Consider the following 12,819-nt stretch of genomic DNA (forward strand, 5'->3'; position numbering starts at 1 on the left):
AACCCACAATGAGGGGGTTCATAATAATAGATGTCTTGAGGAAGGCAGCTTGATGATTCGGTGTCTCACTGTGCTGCTCTTGGCAGGAAGCTGCCATCGAACCACAACAGCAAGTGGGGGACGCTGGTGAGCACAGGCAACTTTCTGCCACCGTCCGGGCCGAGGAGGGACGCCCTAATCCGAGGTGGGTGAATTCTGGATTTGGGGTTGCTAAGAAGACATCTTGGAGGTGGCCTTCTCGATGGTGGGTGAATGCTTGGTTCACGTGATTGGGCCTCTGGTGGTTTTTTTGCCAAACCCAGCATGGCTGCTAACTGGATGCAGTTTCCAGCACCTCAGCGTCCCCGCTGCAGACGTGGTGCCGTTTGAGCAGAGCCTGTAGCCCTGCGCCGCCTCCAGCAGAAGCGTCTCAAGGGCGAAGATGTCTTCTGATGCCATCGTGGCTTTTTTTTTTTTTTTTTTTTTTTTTTGGTTCTTAAAATGGCTGCTGTGTTTTCTGTACAGTACGGTTCTTTATGTTCACAGAATGAGAAATCCAGTGTAATGTGCTTGAATGAAATGCTTTATCCAGAATGCTCGTTGAAAGGATGCTTTAATGATCTAGTACACAGCTGGGCTGCCGGGGCGTGGTCTCCAAATTGGAGTTGCCTGCGAAGATTGTCAGAAAGGAATGGAGCCAGCCTTTCTAAATCGGGCTTATTTCGAGCTCAAAAATAGAAATCAAGTCCGTTGGCTCCACAAGAGGACCTGAAGGACTGGTGGATGGTAGCAGTGTTATTAGCACGTTGTGTGCCGTAGTTCTCAAATGTGGCCAGTGTAGCTGTTTGACTGTAGTGAGGATAGAATTTAGACTGATTAAGTAAATGAATCAATAGTGTCATCTCGCCCTTGATACGCACGAGGAGGGAGGGAGATGGAAGCGTAGAACACTGTAGGACCTGTGGTATCAGCTTATTTTGAGAGGGCTGATAGGGGCACCTGGGTGGCTCAGTCGGTTGAGCGTCCACCTTTAGCTCAGGTCAGGATCTCACGGTTCGTGAGTTCAGCCCCCACATCAGGCTTGCTGCTGTCAGCTCAGAGCTCGCTTCAGATCCTCTGTCCCTCTCTCTCTGCCCCTCCCCCATGCACACTCTCTCAAAAATAAAACATTTAAAAAAAAAAAAGAGGGTTGATAGAACAGTGGAAATAAAACTACACAATTGGGTCACTGAATACAGATCTTTCTAATGCTTTGAGAATCTCTGGTGATTGGTGTGATATTCAAATTTAAACATTTAACCTCAAAATTCAGGGTTCTGTTGCAGAAATAACCAATTTAAATGTTTGCTTTTGAGAGCCTTCTATACTGGGGTTTTATTTCACTTGGCTTTAGACTCGAGTGCTGTTAGCCTTACAGCAGAGTATCCAATCTTTATGTGGCTCTGAGGGGACACGAGTGGTATTTTGTGTAGGAAGTCTGTGTAATTATCTGCATGGCTAAAACCAAGAATCCCTGGGTAAGAAGGAATGGCCACTGAATAATACACCTACGGAATCGAGCAGTTTCTGAGAAACACAATCACAGCTTTATTACTATACATTCTGGGTAAGTCGCGTACCCAGCACCAGCTGTACTCTTTCTTCCAAGCCCACTTCTAGGCTGTGTTGCAGTTGTGAGAGCGCTCGGTGCACCCTGCATGTGCGAGCTCTGGTTTCACCCCTGTGCTCCTGCCATGTATGTATTTCACTGATCCTGCAGAGGGTTTGTGTGGTGGTTAGAGTTAGTGCCCCTGCGGTGAACAGAGTCCTAATGAATAGCTCTAATGTACAGTGTGTGTGTGTGTGTGTGTGTGTGTGTGGTAAATGGCACTATCAATAGTGAAAGGGTCAAGAGGAACAGGGGGAGGGACCATATGCTTCATTTATCATGGCTGTGTCTTCTAGCGGACTGTGTAACCACCCTGAAGAAATTAGTTCCAGAAGCTTTCTGCTTTTGAGCTACAGACCCAGCAATTTTCAGAATTGTGTGCACTTTCAAAGAGTGGCAGGACTCAATGAAATTCTAGAATAGGAGCATTGAAAAGCCATTCCCAGTTTTTTTCAGAGAATGTTTGTTTTTCAAAATATCAGTAAGAAATAATGTACTTAAAACATTAAATCTGGGAATAAAAGAAATGAAAACTCAGGTTAAGGACTGTCTTTTGCTCACCAAAAATAAAATCCTATAATACAAAGATTTTAAGATACCTAATGTTTTGCATAAATTTTTTAAATGTTTTATTTATTTTTGAGAGACAGAGAAACAGCACAAGTGGGGAAGGGGCAGAGGGAGAGAGGGAGACACAGAATCCGAAGCAGGGTCCAGGCTCTGAGCTGTCAGCACAGAGCCCAACGTGGGGCTCGGGTTCACAAACTGTGACATCATGACCTGAACCGAAGTCAGACACTCAACCAACTGAGCCACCAGGTGCCCTGCATGAATTTAAAACAATATAAGTGTGTCTATAAAAAATATGAATTACTGGGGTGCCTGGCTGGCTCAGTCAGTACAGCATGGGACTTTTGATCTCGGGGTTGTGAGTTTGAGCCCCACACTGGGCGTAGAGATTGCTTAGAAATAAAATCTTAAAAAAAAAATTACTGATCTGATAATGGGGCAGGATAATGAATGGTTTTCATTGTATTCTGTTGAGACAACAGTAGGGCATCAAGATAAGAGTTACTTGTTTACGTAAACCACATAGAGAACATTTTTGTGAGGGTCAAGGTTCTGTTCTATATAAAGATAAATAGGACAAAGGTTCTGCTCCCCAAGGACCTCACAGTGTAGGAGGGAAGGACAGACGCCCATACTTAACCACTGAAGAGGTGACACATAAAGTATAATTTTGGTGAAAAGTTACGTGGTGCTTCAGAATCTTGGAGGAAAGAGGATGGGGGTGACTTCTGGATGAGTCCTGGGGAAGACGGGGGGTTTGAGCTGAAATCAGCCCACTCCCATGAGAGCAAATCCAATCGCGTGCACTTAGTACCAGCTTTCCCTGTGGTGGGCAGCGTCCCCTGCCCACACCCGACCCTCAGTCTCCTGGCTTCTGTTCTCTGAGGTTTTGTACCAGCTCTCCAAGCCCCGTCATTCTGGCCAGCACAAGTCTGCTTCCTGCAAAGCTGCTCCCCCACTGACTTGGGGTCCCTCGTAAGTCGGATGCAGTAGCTTATTCCGGCCATCGTAACAAAATACCAGAGACTGGGTAGCATCCACAAAAAAAAAAAAAAAATTTGTCTTCTCACTCTTCTGGAGGCCAGAAGTCCAAGTTCGAGATGTCAGCCTCATTTCCCCCTAGGCGTTTTTCATGACTTGCAGACAGCCACCTCCTCCCCGCGTCCTCACGTGGTCTTCCCTCCACGTGTCTGTGTCGTGATCTCTTGTAAGGCACCAGGCTGGATCAGGGTCCCCTCTGATGACTTCACTTTACCTTACTTACCTCTTCAATAACCCTCCATCCAAATAGTCACATTCTGAGGTCCTGGGGGTGAGGACGCAAGCGTATAAATTTTAGGGGGATACAGTGAGTCCGTAACACTGGGAGGAATGTCGTTTCTGCCTTATACCTTAAACCAGCGCTGTCTGCTACATCGGCCCTCTCAGGAAGTGTCACCCCATCACTGAGTAGCTGAGGCCACACCTGATAGGGGAGCATTTAAAATTTTTTAAATATTTATTTACTTGCTTCTTTCTTTCTTTCTTTATTTTGAAGTGGGGAGAGCAAGAGCAGGGGAGGGGCAGAGACAGAAAAAGAGAGAGAGAATCCCAAGCAGGCTCCGAGCCATCAGTGCTGAGCCCGATGCGGAGCTCAAACTCACGATCCATGAGATCATGACCAGGGCTGAAATCAAAAGTCCGGTGTTCGACGGACTGAGCCACTCGGGCGCCCCGTTGCGGGAGGATTTAAAATAAAAGGAAGAGGGAGGCGGCCATCCTTGAGTGTGGCTGGTGAAGAGAGAGGAATTTGGCAGAACCTCTCTGGAGGGCTTTTTGGTGGCCCGTAACCACTGCAGGCACCTTCTGGTGCACTGATCCCACTTTGAAGAGTTGCCCAAGTGAACGGCAGCACAGAGGCATTCCCCGCTGAGGTGCGGACTGATGCTCACTTGGTGGGTGTGTTTGCACCCCACCCTTCCCAGTTCTCATGGAGTCACCCCCTTGCTGCCTGCTGGTCTCCTGGCCTGGATGGCTGGTAGTGCCTTTGAACGGGGTGGAGGTCAAAATCCTGTTTTTGCCCCTCGGTACCCTCCTTGCCGGGGCTCGGATCTGAGCTACGGCTCCCCTGGTCACCTTGCTGCCCAAGCCAAGGCCCACCTTCCTCGGGCAACACACTGCTCTCTGGGATCACGTTCCCGCCTTCGTGCAAGCTTTCGTCATCTCCAGCCTGGACCACAGCAGCTGCCTCCTCACTGGTTTTGGAAGATAGATTACAACTGTCCCAAGGCCCAAACCATTCAATGGCTTCTAGTTGCACTTGGAATAAAATGCAAACTCCTGACTGTGACCTGGAAGGCCCTGTGTGCCCGTCCTTTTGTAGGGGGGGGCACCCTTCATCACTCCTCTCCCATCCAGGCTCAGGACTCATTGCCACCTTCCTATCCCTTGAACAAGCCAAGCTCGTTTCTCCCGCGGGGCCTTGATGCTCACTATGAGACTGTTCCCGGAAGCCGCAAGCCTGCCTCAGGACATCTGCTTAGCAAATGGCAGCTGGGTGTTCATGCTCAGCTTGGGGAGGGGACCTGTGGAGCACAGTGACTGACAGGTGGCTGGACCAGTTGTCAGGTGGATGAGTGGAGACATGGGTGGGTGGTGGGTAGATAAATGCATAGGTAGGTGGATAAATAGGATGGATTGGCAGATGAATGGATAGGTACCAGCCTATCCTTGGTTCAGTCCTTGATTATGGTGGATAAGGATTCCACGTTGGTACATTCTGCATGCTAAATGTCATTTCAGATTTTAGTTTATACAATAGTAAGTGAAATGGACTTGTCTTTCTGTCCTGGCATAACATTGAGAATCAAGACATAAATGTCTCAAAATAAATTTGGTAGTGTGGACTTGTTTTCCAGTATCGTGTTTTTTAAATGTTTATTTATTTATTTTTGAGACAGAGAGAGTACAAGCAGGGGAGGGGGAGAGAGGGAGACACAGAAACCAAAGCAGGCTCCAGGCTCTGAGCTGTCAGCACAGAACCCAGGGCGGGGCTTGAACCCACGGACCTTGAGATCATGACCCGAGCCGAAGTCAGATGCTTAACTGACTGAGCCACCCGGCGCCCCTCCGATATCATATTTTAAAGCTTGTAAGAAAGCTAAGCTATGCTATAGGCGATTATTGTTCTCCAATTTGAGTGTTCAATGAGTACTGTGTTCTGGGAGGCTCTGGAGACCAAAGGTGATGAAAGGGGATCTAGGGGTGGAACACCATGGCTGTGGGTGCTGGCAGGTTCTGTCTACATAGCTGCCTTCCAGCCATTTCCACCCCCGCCTTTAGGAGCGAGTGCCAATGGGCTGGCACTGACCTGCAGACCTGTATCTTGTTGGGGCAGATGAGGAAGGAGGAGGAGGAGAAGGTATTCTGAATCCCAACAACTGTAAAATTGAATCTGTATGCAGTTGAGCTCTTTAGGGAAAATGTGCTTGAATATAAAATTCATAAACAAGCTAAACCCACCTGAGGGCACCTTCCTGTACACTTTCCCTGAGAGGTGACTTGGCTTACAGAGGTTGGTTAGTGCAAAGACTGATTTTTCATGTATTTTTCTTTTTAAGTTTACTTATTTTGAGAGAGAGAAAAGAGCACACGTGAGCGAGCAGGGGAGGGGCAGAGAGAGGGAGAGACATAATTCCAGGCAGGCTGTGTGCAGTCAGTACAGAGCCCAACATGGGGCTGGAACTCAGAACTATGAGCTCATGACCTGAGCTGAGATCAAGAGTCAGCTTAACTTACTGAGCCATACAGGCGCCCCTGATTTTTCATTTACTAAACAAGCTTCTTACAAATAGATTTTAAAGTAAGAGAGATTAGCCAGCCAAAATCTATTCCTCATTTGTTGCTTTAGGGAAGACCTTTGCTTTTCCTGGCCCTCAATTAGCTAAGGGGCAATTGAAGCTTTCCATTTTGGACTGCTCTGCTGGGTAATTATGCAGCCCGCGCTGGGATAACAAGGGGACACTCCAGCTTGGACGTTTTCCAGGGTGGAGCCAGCATCTGGCAGAGCTGGCACTGGGCATAGCCTCCTTCCTGGGCGGTGGGCTTTGTGCCTGCAGTGCTTACACACTTGGCCTCTGTCTTCCGACCTGGAGAGGAGAAAGGGCGTGGCAGAAAAAACCCTGAGCCCCGGGGGGGGGGGGGGGGGGGGAACGGTGCTGGTGGGTTGTAACTCCAGTTCCTCCCTGCATTTGTAGCCACATGGCTTTTTAGGGAACGCAGAGTGAGGACAAGCGAGCGATTGCAGACTTTCTTCCATGCTGGCTTCGTCTGGTGACTTCACGTTATTTGAAAGGGACATGGCGGGGCGGCGTGTGCGGGTTATAGGACTTGGGGCCGGAGAGGAAAGACGGGAGAGCCAGAGCCAGGACAGAAGAGGCGTGCCGACGGGGCGGGGGCGGGGGCCCAGGGGTGGGGAGGGGAAGGGAAGCCGACGGCCCGCAGTTCTGAGTTCCGGGCAGGGAGAGGAGCCGGAACTGGCAGTCACATGACTTCCGGTGCTCTTCCGGGGAGCCCCCCCCCCCCCCCGCGTCTAGCTGCGCCTGCGTGCTGGGCGCGCGCCCCCTGGTGGCCGCCAGAACTGGCTGGTGAATCCTACAACCAGCCCGGAGGCTGCTGCGTGCCTTTCCCTGATGGAGAGACCTCCATAGCCGCCCAGATGCAGAAACCCCCTGCTCTTTTATCCTCTTGTCTCTCCCGGCCAGTTGGCCGCTCTCTTCAGAGCTCAGACCCTTGTCGCTTGACCTTGGTTGAATATGCACATAAAGGTATTCATCAGTGTTTTTTTTTCTTTGTCCGGAAATCCATCTAAGCATACCAAGACCCATCTCCTTTCAGTTCTCCCAGCCTGCTTCTATTCTCTAGGCTGTGTCTGAGGGCTGAGATGGTCTGGGAAAGTACCCACTCAGCCATACACATTTAAATACTCCTTACATTAACGCTGTTCATTTTGACAAAGGCATTGGCAAAGTCTGCTCTTCCTCCTTTGGAGATCATCTTTGCTGCCTGTTAACTTTTGTAGACTCTTCTGGTTGGTTGCCTAGTTAAGGTGCCTTCCATCTTGACTCAAGAACCAAGTTCCTATTTCTTATTTTTATTTATTTATTTATTTATTTATTTATTTATTTTTAATGTTTATTTATGTTAGAGAGAGAGAGAGCACAAGTTGGAGGGGGGCAGAGAGAGAGGTAGACACAGAATCTACCTCTGGCTCCAGGCTCTGAGCTATCAGCACAGAGCTGGATGCAGGGCTCGAACCCACAAACTGTGAGGTTATGACCTGAGCCAAAGTCCGTTGCCCAACCAACTGAGCCACCCAGGCGCCCCAGTTCCTATTTCTTCTAATGGGACCTAGCGTGGCACTCTATTTGATCCATATTAAGTTGCCTTTCCTACCATTAGTGGGTGAAGCCAAATGTCTTAATCAAACCTGAGTGATTAACTCAGGTTAGAAACATATGCACATCCCTGGGACTCCTGGGTAGCTCAGTCGGGGTTGAGCGTCCCGCTCTTGATCTTGGCTCAAGTCATGATCCCAGGGACATGGGATCAAGCCCTGTGCTAAATGTGGAGCCTGCTTAGGGCTCGCTCTCTCTCTCTCTCTCTCTCTCTCTCTCTCTCTCTCTCTTTTACTCTGCCCCACCCTTGCCACAGAGAGGAGCGAGGTGTAGGGCCCGCAGAGTCCTCCCTGATGACCCAGTAGGGTCCTGGCTGAGTTGATGCGTTCCTTCTATACCTGCCTACCTCAAGGCCACCATCCATTCAGCGTCATTCATTTTTAGAAACTTTGGACAGTAGACGTGCCAAATACAGGCACGTTGTTTGGGGCCAGGATAAGGCAGCCTAATGGCAGGTTTCGCCTTTGCTCCTTTTCCTTTGTTGGCATTTTTATATTAGAACTTTGAAATCATTGTGTGTGCAGAAAACCATTGGGGAATGCCAGGCCCACCAACGCTGAGCTCCCCACAGGATGACTGTGAGGACTGGCCCGCTGTCTGGCTCTCAGTTCCACCTCCTCCCCTTAGGACTCACAGGCTTGTAGGTCTCTATCCAGAGGGCCTCAGTGGCCGTTCTTTGTCTCTGAGGTTACTCCAAATTACTTGCCCCCCACCCCCCGCCCTTCAATGAGGTTGTAAAGATTTATTTGTGGTAAGATCCAGACAACATAAAATTTCCCATTTGAGTGTGTGCCATTCAGTGACATTTACTACAGTGATGTTGTGCAACCATCACCACTATCTAATCCCAGAACATTTTTGTCACCCCAAAAGAAAACCACCTACCCACTAAGCAGTCACTCCTGACATAGGCTTACTTTCTTTAACTTATGAGATAACTTGACGTGATCCACCATGTGGGGCAAGGGTACGTCTTACCAATATGCAGTTGTCGCCAGATGCGGGTGAGTTGGGGACTCGGCTCTCGGCACTCACTTGCCACAGGCTCGGTTGTCAGGTTCTCGCACCCAGTCTCCAATCGGCTTAACCCCTGCATTTGCTGAAGGTCCACACACCTGAAATTAAAGAAAAGTCACCTATTTCTCTTAAGCGATTGAGATTGCGTCCCAATATTTCTAAGTATGTGTTAAAACTACACATTGCCCAGGACTTCACGGAAGAGCACACAGAGCCGGGGGCGTGTTTTACGTCTGTGCCCCCAGCCCCACCACAGTAGCCCTTTTTCCTCCCACTCCCAATACAGAAATCCTTGCCACCCCCACCAGAGTTCAGAGGAAAGGAAGGCGAGGGAGGAAGACAAGCACGGGTAGTAACAAAATGGTTGCCTGAAAAATAGATCTCCTTCAGGGGCGCCTGGGTGGCTCAGTGGGTTGAGCATCCGACTTTGGCTCAGGTCATGATCTCGTGGTTCGTGGGTTCCAGCCCCGCATCAGGCTCTGTGCCGACAGCTCAGAGCCTGGAGCCTGCTTTGGATTCTGTGTCTCCCTTTCTCTCTGCCTCCCTCCCCCCTCCCCTCTGCCCCCTACTTGTGCACGCTCTCTCTCTCTCTCTCTCTCAAAAATAAATAAACATTGAAAAACAAACCAAAAAAGTTATTGAAAAAAATAGATCTACTTCAGGTTTTCTCAAACAGCATTTGGAGCATGTTCTTGGGAATAAGCATGTTCTCCGTGTGCGTTTACTTTTCTGTCATTGTTTCCATACTAATTCTTCAATTCATAAAAGGATATTCCGGGTGATGTGCGTAACCGCACCCTGTACACGAGGGAGTGTCTCATTGTCAGTGGCACTCACATAACTGACCCTGGTGGGGAGGAAAAAACCTGTCCACATTCATCCATTAAGCTATCCTTCTAGATCGGCAAAAGATATCAAGGTGCCTGGCCCCCAGAGCTCTTTGTCCTGTCAGTCAAAAGAAAAGCGACGGGCGAAATGAGGCCTTCTGTGACATCCAGAAAACCGGTAGCTGAACTGGAAAGAAGTAGTGCTGAGTATCAGGTGGGGCCACGGGAGAAACAGTTTGTTCCCAGAAAACTCCCCCCACCATCGGATTAAACATTTGCTTTGTAGTCTTGCTCTCATAAAACGTGCAAATTTGTTTTGTGTTTTATAGCCTAGGAGCTATGAAAACAAAGAAAGTGAAATGTTTTATATTTAGACATGTTTCACAGTACAGTAAGAAATAATCAAAGCCGTATGTGAGATCGCATACGTCGGCAGAATCTACAGAGACACAAAGTACATTGGTGTTGCCAGGAATTTGGGGTCGGGGGCAACGAGAATGGCTGCTGTGGTAGGTATGGAGTTTCTTCTGGGGGTGGCGAGGATGTTCTGGAATTAGATAGCATAGATAGTTGTACAACTCTGTGAATATACTAAAAAATACTGAGTTGTATACTTCCATGGGGTGAATTGTATGATATGTGGACTTTATCTCAATTTTTAAAAATCTGTGAACACTGGGATTCCACAAAAAATAAGTTAATTTAAAATAAGTCTGGGATGGGGCGCCTGGGTGGCGCAGTCGGTTAAGCGTCCGACTTCAGCCAGGTCACGATCTCGCGGTCTGTGAGTTCGAGCCCCGCGTCAGGCTCTGGGCTGACGGCTCGGAGCCTGGAGCCTGTTTCCGATTCTGTGTCTCCCTCTCTCTGCCCCTCCCCCGTTCATGCTCTGTCTCTCTCTGTCCCAAAAATAAATAAAAAACGTTGAAAAAAAAAAAATTTTAAATAAGTCTGGGGGTAACAGAAACCCATGGGGGAGGGGAAGGGAAAAAAAAAAAAAAAGAGGTTAGAGTGGGAGAGAGCCAAAGCATAAGAGACTCTTAAAAACTGAGAACAAACTGAGGGTTGAGGGGGAGGGGGAGGGAGGGGAGGGTGGGGGATGGGTATTGAGGAGGGCACCTTTTGGGATGAGCACTGGGTGTTGTATGGAAACCAATTTGACAATAAATTTCATATATTGAAAAAAATATATAAATAAATAAATGACCCTTCCGAGGAGTCCCACATCTCCTGGGGAAGTGCCTGCCTTAGTATCATCCTGCAGCTCTCAGTTGTCAGTGGGGAGCAACTCTGAACAAAGGCCTCAATGAAAAAGTAGTAATAGCGTTCAAAAAAAATGAAATAAAATAAAATAAAATAAAATAAGTCTGGGGGAACCTGGCTGGCTCAGTCAGTGGAGCATGTGACTCTTGATCTCAGGCTTGTGAGTTCGAGCCGCATGGTGGTGTAGAGATTAATTAAAATCTTATTTATTAAAAAAAAAAAATTTAATGTTTATTTATTTATTAAGAGAGAGACAGAGCACAAACAGGGCAGGGGTGAGGGAACAGAGAGAGAGGGACACACAGAATCCGAAGCAGGCTCTAGGCTTTGAGCTGTCAGTACAGAGCCTGACCCGGAGCTCAAACCCACTAACTGTGAGATCATGACCCGAGCCAAAGTTGGATGCTTAACTGACTGAGCCACCCTGGCACCCCAAAAATAAAATCTTGAAAATAATTGAAAAATGAAATGAATCTGAACATGACTCAAGTCTGAGAAATACAGCCGTAGCTCTGAGGTCGACAAAGTTTGTAAAGGGTCAGACAGTGACTTTTCTTGACTTCGGGGATCAGACTATTCACGTTGTGATGGCTCAGGTCTTGCAGCATGGAGGCAGCGATGGCAGGTACATACAGGAGTGTGTGGCTGTGCTCCAGAAAAACGTGGCAGAAAGGTTCGCCGGCCCTGGGGTTTGGCCGAGGGATGGCTGTCGGTGAGTGTACTTTTCAGGATTGGGAATGCAGGTCATGAATGGAGCTCTCTTTACACATTCCAAAGAGCCTTCTTTTATGATTCTCTTGCCACATGAGATCCATTTCTCTTGTCATCTTCATTGTACTCGTCTCCTGGGAGGTGGTTGAACTTCTGGAGCTTGAACGGTCCACCGAGTAGAGGTGCTGGGGCTCCTTCACAGCGTAGGGGTAGAGGACGGTGCGGGATGCTCGAACCATGGGCTCCTTTGTGATGTTCTGACTCGCAGTGATGGTGTGGGGTAGGGTCCTCAGACCCTAATGACCAACTCGGGAAGGGCTCAAGGCTTCACCAAAACTTCCCAAGAGGCGAGGGAGAAGAGTTCTTCTGGAGTGTAAGTACTAAGGTGCTTATCTTGTTCTGTTCCCTTTTTATTTGTGGAATTCTTCAAGAGCGCAAATGTTCTGTGTCAGTTAAAGACCAGGACTTGTATGTAATTTATTACAAGTGTTTATAATATAAAGTCTTTTTTTGTAATTAAAAAAATTTTTTTTAATGTTTGTTTATTTTTGAGAGAGATAGCGTGAGCAGGGAAGAGGCAGAGACAGAGGGAGACACAGAATCTGAAGCAGGCTCCAGACTGAGCTGTCAGCACAGAGCCCCACATGGGGCTCGAACTCACAAACTATGAGATCATGACCTAAGCCAATGTTGGGTGCTTAACGACTGAGCCATCCAGGCGCCCCTTTTTTATTTAAGTTTAAGTTAGTTAACATGTAGCGTAGTAATGGTTTCAGGAGTAGAACCCAGTGACTCATCTCTTACATACGACACCCAGTGCTCATCCCAAAAGTGCCCTCCTTAATGCCCATCACCCATCTAGCCCGTCCCCCCACCCACCTCCCCTCCAGCAACTCTCAGTTTGTTCTCTGTATTTAAGAGTCTCGTATGGTTTGCATCCCTCCCTGTTTTTACCTTATTTTTCCTTCTCTTCCCCTATGTTCATCTGCAGTGTTTCTTAAATTTCACATATGAGTAAAATCATATATTTGTCTTTCTCTGACTTAATTCGCTTAGAATAAGACCCTCTAGTTCCATCCACGTTGTTGCAAATGGCAAGGTTTCATTCTTCTTGATCGTTGAGTAATACTCCATTGTGTGTATATATATAAACCACATCTTCTTCATCTATTCATCAGTTGATGGACGTTTGGACTTTTTCCATAATTTGACTATTGTTGAAAGTGCTGCTATACACATTGGGGTACATGTGCCCCTATGAATCAGCACTCCTGTATCCTTTGGATAAATACCTAGTAGTGCAATTACAGGGTCCTAGGGTAGATCTGTTTTTAATTTTTTGAGGAACCTCCTGTTTTCCAGAGTGACTGCA

The 12,819-nt window shown here is 47.8% G+C and overlaps 1 protein-coding gene across 5 annotated transcripts in view; it reads left to right on the plus strand.

The window, feature by feature from the left end:
* Window positions 1-12,819, plus strand: part of SHROOM2 (shroom family member 2) — a 157,442-nt gene that overhangs the window by 101,484 nt on the left and 43,139 nt on the right. For all 5 annotated transcript variants that reach the window (XM_042974107.1, XM_042974108.1, XM_042974109.1 and 2 more), the window contains one exon: window positions 87-184. In XM_042974107.1, the coding sequence (XP_042830041.1) occupies window positions 87-184 (98 nt within the window). The remainder of the gene's footprint in view (window positions 1-86; window positions 185-12,819) is intronic.

The sequence above is a fragment of the Panthera tigris genome, chromosome X, assembly GCF_018350195.1.
Source record: "Panthera tigris isolate Pti1 chromosome X, P.tigris_Pti1_mat1.1, whole genome shotgun sequence".
In the NCBI taxonomy this organism is placed as follows: Eukaryota; Metazoa; Chordata; class Mammalia; order Carnivora; family Felidae; genus Panthera; species Panthera tigris.